The 7,500-nt window shown below is 36.1% G+C and overlaps 1 protein-coding gene across 1 annotated transcript in view; it reads left to right on the forward strand.

The window, feature by feature from the left end:
- Positions 1-507, forward strand: part of LOC137626206 (uncharacterized) — an 18,593-nt gene extending 18,086 nt beyond the window's left edge. Inside the window, exons 7-8 of the mRNA XM_068357281.1 lie at positions 130-177; positions 388-507. Coding sequence (XP_068213382.1) covers positions 130-177; positions 388-507 — 168 coding nt within the window. The remainder of the gene's footprint in view (positions 1-129; positions 178-387) is intronic.
- Positions 508-7,500: the final 6,993 nt, after the last annotated feature.

Below are 7,500 nucleotides of genomic sequence, written 5' to 3' on the forward strand. Positions count from 1 at the left end.
TTGTTGCTTTGCGGTTAAGTGACCCGTTACTTTGCTGGAAAAAACCTTGTTGCTTTGTAGGTAAGTGACCTTTCTTGCTCTGCAAACAAAATACCTTGTTACTTTAGGTAAATGACCTTTTCTTTACAGGTAAATGACCTTGTTGCTCTCCAGGCAAAAGACCTTGTTGCTTTGCAGGTAAGTGGCCTTGTTACTTTGCATGTAAGTGACCTTATTGCTTTATAGATAATAGACTTTGTTGCTTTGCATATAAAAGACCATGTTTCTTTTGGTAAATGGCCTTGATCTTTGCAGGTAAAAGACCTTATTGTTTTGCAGGTAAGTGACCTTGTTGCTTTGCAGGTAAAACACATAATAACTTTAGGTAAATGACCTTGTTCTTTGCAGGAATATAAAGTTAGGAAAGATATCACTCATGCCTCAAATATCAAGTTTGAAAAGGTACCCCTCATGCAAGAAATATCAAGTTTGAAAAGGAACCCCTCATCCCTGGATTATCAAGTTTGAAAAAGTACCTTTTATGTCTGGAATATCGAATGAAAACGTACCACTCTCATGTCTGGAATATCAAGTTTAAAAAGGTACCACTCATGTCTGGAATATTAAGTTTGTAAAGGTACCACTCTTGTCTGGAATATCAAGTTTGATAACGTACCCCTCATGCCAGGAAGATCAAGTTCGGAAAGGTACTACTCATGTCTCGAATATCAAGTTTGTAAAGGTACCCTTCATGTCAGGAATATCAAGTTCGGAAAGGTATCACTCATGTCTGGAACATCAAGTTTGAAAAGGTACCACTCATTTCTGGAATACCATGTTTGAAGATACTATTCATGTCTGGAATATTAAGTTTGAAAAGGTTCCACTCATGTCTGGAATATCAAGTTCGGAAAGCGTTCCTTATTAAAGACCAAATCCACTAGACTTCACCTCAACCCCCCTCTTCTCTCTCTCTCTCTCTCTCTCTCTCTCTCTCTCTCTCTCTCTCTCTCTCTCTCTCTCATAAAAATAAAAGGCTTCCATTGGTAGCAAAGTGAATGTAAGGGAAAGCGACTCACTCCATTTCTGAGAGTTGAGCGAGCACAATAGCAGCGACGCAATCAGAATAATTATGAAGACCCAAATCCCTCGAGTTTACAACAATGAAAGAGCACACCAGACCTAAGCACCTCGAGAGTTCCCCTTTTTCCCCTTTCATATAAAACGTTTGGTTTTTCTCGTTCTTGCTTTCAAGCACAACATAGTCCGGGTTTGTTTGTTCTTCGGTTCTTCCCTGTATTTTCTCGCTTTTTTCGCAATGCCTTTATAATTTCATGCGTCTTGAACAAGACTATTGTGGAGTCAATGCTGGCTTCTTTGCAGAAGAGGGATCCTGCTGGTAAAGGAAGGATAAAAACTAATGAAAATTCTTTAGAATGGCAGTAAAGAAGTCGGCAGAAAATCATGCATTCAGGAAACGAAGGAAATACAAGAAATGGATATATATGTGTATATATATATATATATATATATATATATATATATATATATATATATATATATATATATATATATATATATATATATATATATCACGCATAAAATTGGCTGAAAATGCCATTTTAGGATTATATATACGAGGAAACAAAAATCCTATCAAACAAAGGATTCTTGGTGAAAACAAGTCTATACAAAAACAATGTTCAATTGAAAGAAAAAACCAAGGGGTAAATAAAGTTCTTTTACAAAACATAAGCAAGAGACACGTTAAAGAATTAACAAATTGAAAGTATAAAAAAAGAATTCAAAGGATGAAAAACAAGAATAGAGATTAGAGATGAGATAAAAAAAGGAAGAAAATGTAATAGAAAAAAGAAAAATAATGCTGAAAAAAACACACACACACAAAAAGCTACTTTCACCTCCTTTGACGGCTTCTTCACACCCCGAAAACCTTGTTTACCTTGGTCATGTTCTCCAAGTTCCTCTTAGGGAAAATATACGGTTACGACATTGATGACTGGCATTGCAATACACGTTTCTGGTGTACTCCACATCCAACACCATCCTACCCTCCTCTACGTTCTCTCGTTTTCAAAGAATGGTCTATTGGAAACGCGCCACGCCCCCCCTCCACCGATAGCTAGACTGGGGTTCGAGTCAATCTCAACTCGATTGTTTCTTGTAGTGTCAGCAACCTCACTACCCTTGTGAGGGCGGGTTTAGCGGAACCTATACGTCTACCTGCTGAGGAATCAGCAGCAGCCATTGTCTGGCCCTCCCTTGTCCTAGCTTGGGTGGAGAAGGGGCTCGGGCGCCGATCACAGGTACAAATGGTCATTCTTTAGGCAATATAATTTATCTCAGAAAATGGAAAAGGAACAGTTGCCTTCATAATTCTAGTGAGATACTACCACTAGAGAGTTATGTGGTCTTTTGACAGGCCAGACAGTACTACATTGGATCCTTCTCTCTAGTTACGGTTCATTTTCCCTTTGCCTACACATACACTGAAATTACCAAACAATTCTTCTTCACCCAAGGGGTTAACTACTGCATTGTAATTGTCCAGTGGCTACTATCCTCTTGGTAAGCGTAGAAGAGACTCTTTAGCTATGGTAAGCAGTTCTTCTATGAGAAGGACTCTCCAAAATTAAACCATTGTTCTCTAGTCTTGGGTAGTGCCATAACCTCTGTACCATGGTCTTCCACTATCTTGGGTAAGAGTTCTTTGGGTAAGAGTTCTCTTGCTTGAGGGTACACTCTAGCACACTATTCTATCTTATTTCTCTTTCTGATGTTTCTTTAAAGTTTTCATAGTTTATAAAATAGTTTATAAAGGAAATATTTATTTAAATGTTACTGTTCTTAAAATATTTTATTTTTCCTTGTTTCCTTTCCTCACTGGGCTATTTTCCCTGTTGGGGCCCCTGGGCTTATAGCATCTTGCTTTTTCCAACTAGGGTTGTAGCTTAGATAGTAATAATAATAATTGTAGCCGGTAACGCTATGTTTAGCAAATGAGAAACTGTTGGCAACGCCGCCTGTAAAGCAAAGTCGCTGAGCTTCTGAACACGTGATCAAAAGCATTTTATTAATTTATCGAAGCGCTAGTAAGCAAATAACACTAAATTCCTAATAAAACACTTCGTAAAATGAATAAAAATGCTTTGAGTACCGTATTTACAAGCTCAGAGACTTTTACAGGCAGCGTTTCCGACAGTTCCTCTTTTGCTGAACACAGCATTACCTGCTACCAGAGTTAATACAGATAGGGTCTGTTCAACTCAGGTGGTGGGGGCGGAGCTAATGCCGTGACGTCATTGGAGGCGCTTGGCCGATTTTCTCCATTGAATTACCATAGGAGTCTTTAGTTTTTATACATTTAATCAATTGTATGGCGTGTTAGATCCATTTTTAAAAAGATTTTACATGCAGGATGTTTGTCTAATAACCAGAGTGTCATTTATTCACCGAGCATTGTTTTATTTCAAAGATATAACAAAGTCAAAACAGATAATTACTAAATTTTCTCGTTGTTTTTGCTATTCATTTGCTTACCTATATTGTATTGAATCTGCCTGTTACAATGTACAGCTGTCAGACGTCGCCTTGGTATCCCCTAAAGTAGAACAGAATGAATGAAACCAATTGTATCCTCGTTCAATTATCTCTATGCTTAATCGTCTTCGAGATAATAACAATAATTAGATTTTAGTGTACAAATATAAATAAAAAAATACAAATATAGAATCAATAAAACTTCATGATAATTAAAATAGTACTGTACAAGGACATTAAGGTAAAGTTAAAAAACAAAACATAAATCTTGCATCCCCTGGCGTTATGTCCTAAACAAACGATCAGGTAATATTACGTAACTTGAGACAGATGCTATAGGTCTCCATAATTATGTGCACACACATCATAAGACTGGATAAACAAAACCAGAATACTATAAGATACAGCTTCGTCTCCCAATGAGGCAGTGTTGATAAATATCATTAAAACTAGTGTACGCGACCCGTCCCGTCAAGAATGATTACCAAATATTTAGACAAGCACACACGAACACATAAACCCCCCCCCCCCTCTGACCAATGTATGAATACTCCCTATTTTCCCCTACCCGAGTACGGAGAGAGAACGAGTAGTTATGCGTCTGTCAATGTGACCAGAAATATAAATAAACGTATATACATACATATATATATATATATATATATATATATATATATATATATATATATCTTTATCTACCTATCTATATATATAATATATATATATATATATATATATATATATATATATATATATATATATATATATATATATAATGTATGTATAAATTCTTGACATGTTTTAGTATGTTGTGTAATCCAAGACAGAAACCCATTTTCGTTACGACATCACTGGCCCTTGGAAAAGACAACCAAATTTTGAAAGTTTCATTTTCTAATATTAAACGAGGCAGAGACGACAGTCTGGATTCAAGAGGACTCCTCTCTTATCCTGAACTGTGACTTTGTATATTTACAACAACAACAAATGCAACAGTTTCTAGACCACAGAAGAACAAAGTCCTTTTACATGTCCTTATTTATGTCCGGGGATTGGCCAATTCTCCTCACCACGCTGCCCAGTGCGGATTGGTGATGGCGGAGATTTTCGTCTGATCGCTCACAGCAGTTATATGATCCAGATAAACAGTACCACCTGTTATTTTTCCACATAACTTTTATTTTCACTTTAATGATACAAATTACATAAAAATATCACTGTACACGCAATCATGTGAGTTGATGACCTTGCATTTAAGCAGAGATAAATGCCAAGTCATCCGCGAAACACAAGGTACTTAGTGCAGGGATCCGCTTAAGGGGAATCCAATTTCAGGATTTTTGGTTGAAAATACAATTGTTCGTTATTATTATTATTATTATTATTATTATTATTATTATTATTATTATTATTATTATTATTATTATTAACTAAGCAGGATGCTATAAGGCCAAGGGAACCAACAGGGGGAAAAAAAAGCCCAATAATGAAAGGAAATAGGGTAATAAATAAACTACAAGAGAAGTAATGAACAATCAATATAAATATTCTAAGATCAGTAACATTAAAATAGAATGGTTTATTTTTCATTATTTTAGTATTTTCATTAACACTCATACCTCCTCTTTTATTCTCTTTTTTTATCACACAAATTTATTTAGCAATAAGGATGTTGATAATACAATAATATTGATATAATATTAAGGATAATAATTATAGTAATAATAATTTCAGGCCTTTATCAAAGACAAATTAGTAGGCTATTGCCGCATCACTTGGCTTCGAATGATGTCTGAAAACCAGGTAGTAGGTTGGCCAGGGCACCAGGCACCCGTTGAGATACTACCGCTAGAGTGTTATGGGGTCCTTTGACTGGCCAGACAGTACTATATTGGATCCTTCTCTCTGGTTACGGTTCACTTTCACTTTGCCTACACATACACCGAATAGTCTGGCCTATTCTTTACAGATTCTCTGTCCTCAACACCTGACAACACTGATTACCAAACAGTTCTTCTTCACCCAAGGGGTTAATTACTGTACTCTAATTGTTCAGTGGCCACTTTCCTCTTAGTATGGGTAGGGTAGAAGAGACTCTTTAGCTATGGTAAGCAGCTCTTTTAGGAGAAGGACACCCCAAAATCAAACCATTGTTCTATAGTCTTGGGTAGTGCCATAGCCTCTGTACCATGGTCTTCCACTGTCTTGGGTTAGAGTTCTCTTGCTTGAGCGTACACTCGGGCACACTATTTTATTTGGTTTCTCTTTCGCTTGTTTTGTTAAAGTTTTTATAGTTTATATAGGAAATATTTATTTAGATAATGTTACTGTTCTTAAAAAAAAAATTTCATTTTTCCTTGTTTCCTTTCCTCACTGGGCTATTTTCCCTGTTGGGGCACATGGGCCTATAGCATTCCTGCTTTTCCAACTAGGGTTGTAGCTTAGCAAGTAATAATAATAATAATAATAATAATAATAATAATAAATAACACCAGAATAAAGACAGGAGTAAAAAAAAATAGTATATATGTAGTTTATTTTCTTTATTAATTTTCATCGCGTTGTTGAGAACGAATTTAATGGTAATTTTTCCTTCATTTCACTTCACAGAAGTCAGTCAATAGCTAACATATTTTTGGTTATGGGCAATCCAAAACAAGAACATGAGGTCCAAAAGAACACCTGATCATATTAAAAAATGACTTGTATCTTTATAAACGGCTTCCAATGATCTGACCGAAAATTCATAAAACAGCGGATTATTCTACAGTATCGAAACTACAACGGGCACTCGGTAGAGTGCATATCTTCGCCTATATCATGTTGTAGATTTCAAGATAGGCAATTGAACTATGCACATTTTGGCACTAGTTTCATGCAAATCTGATAAAAATTGACTAAGATATAGCAAAAAGTGTTTTTTTTTAATTTTCATGAACTTTTGACCGAATCGCTCCCAAAATCTAATCAAATTGTCCTTGGATCATAGCCAATCTTCCCACCAAATTTCATGAGATTCGGTCAAATAGTTTTTGAGTTATGCGAATCACAAACACACAGACATACAAACATACGCCTGTCAAACCTTACCTTCGCCGAAACGAAGTTGGCGAAAGCAATGAGACAAAATGCCTAATCTAGTCTATCTCTATTATGTGGCAAATATAAACTTACCACTCATCATTGTCATATTTGATATTTTCAAAGATATTACAGAAAAATTATTACCATTCTCTGAGCTATTTTCATGGCATCATTTTATATTTTCCTTTTTACCTTCACCAGAAGGTTATATTTTGATAGGCGTGTATTTATTTATTTATGTTTGTATGTTTTTATTTTATTTTATTTTTTTTTGACAAAAACTATTTGACGGAATCTCATGAAATTTGGTGGGATAATTACCCATGACGATTACCTCGTGGATGCCCTTCCGTTTTGATGGTATACAAGTGTGATAATGTAGATACACAAACGTCTGTTTAATCTTTCTTCTCTATCTTTTTCTCTTTCCATCCTAGCTGCTCCCTACGGAAGGGGGGGGGGGGGCGTTAGCAACTTTAACTACCTAGTTTACAGCTTAGGTGAACAGGCACATTCTCAGTTTTATTAATGGGTACTCGAACGCGATACCTTAGTACTGACGACTAATGAAAAAACTACTAGTACTACTACTACTACTAAGAGAGAGAGAGAGAGAGAGAGAGAGAGAGAGAGAGAGAGAGAGAGAGAGAGAGAGAGAGAGAGAGAGAATTCACCCATGTCACTTGGTTGCACAGGATTACCCTTCAAGAACGAGAGTGATACGTGTCTCAACCAAATTAGATTTGCTTTTACGACAAATGAATACAGACGACCTGGAATTTACCCGAACCTGAACCCTAGAAACTTTCCTGCTTGGAATGGGCGTAGTGGAGAGAGAGAGAGAGAGAGAGAGAGAGAGAGAGGAGAGAGAGAGAG

This window comes from Palaemon carinicauda, chromosome 33, assembly GCF_036898095.1.
Source record: "Palaemon carinicauda isolate YSFRI2023 chromosome 33, ASM3689809v2, whole genome shotgun sequence".
Classification (NCBI taxonomy): domain Eukaryota; kingdom Metazoa; phylum Arthropoda; class Malacostraca; order Decapoda; family Palaemonidae; genus Palaemon; species Palaemon carinicauda.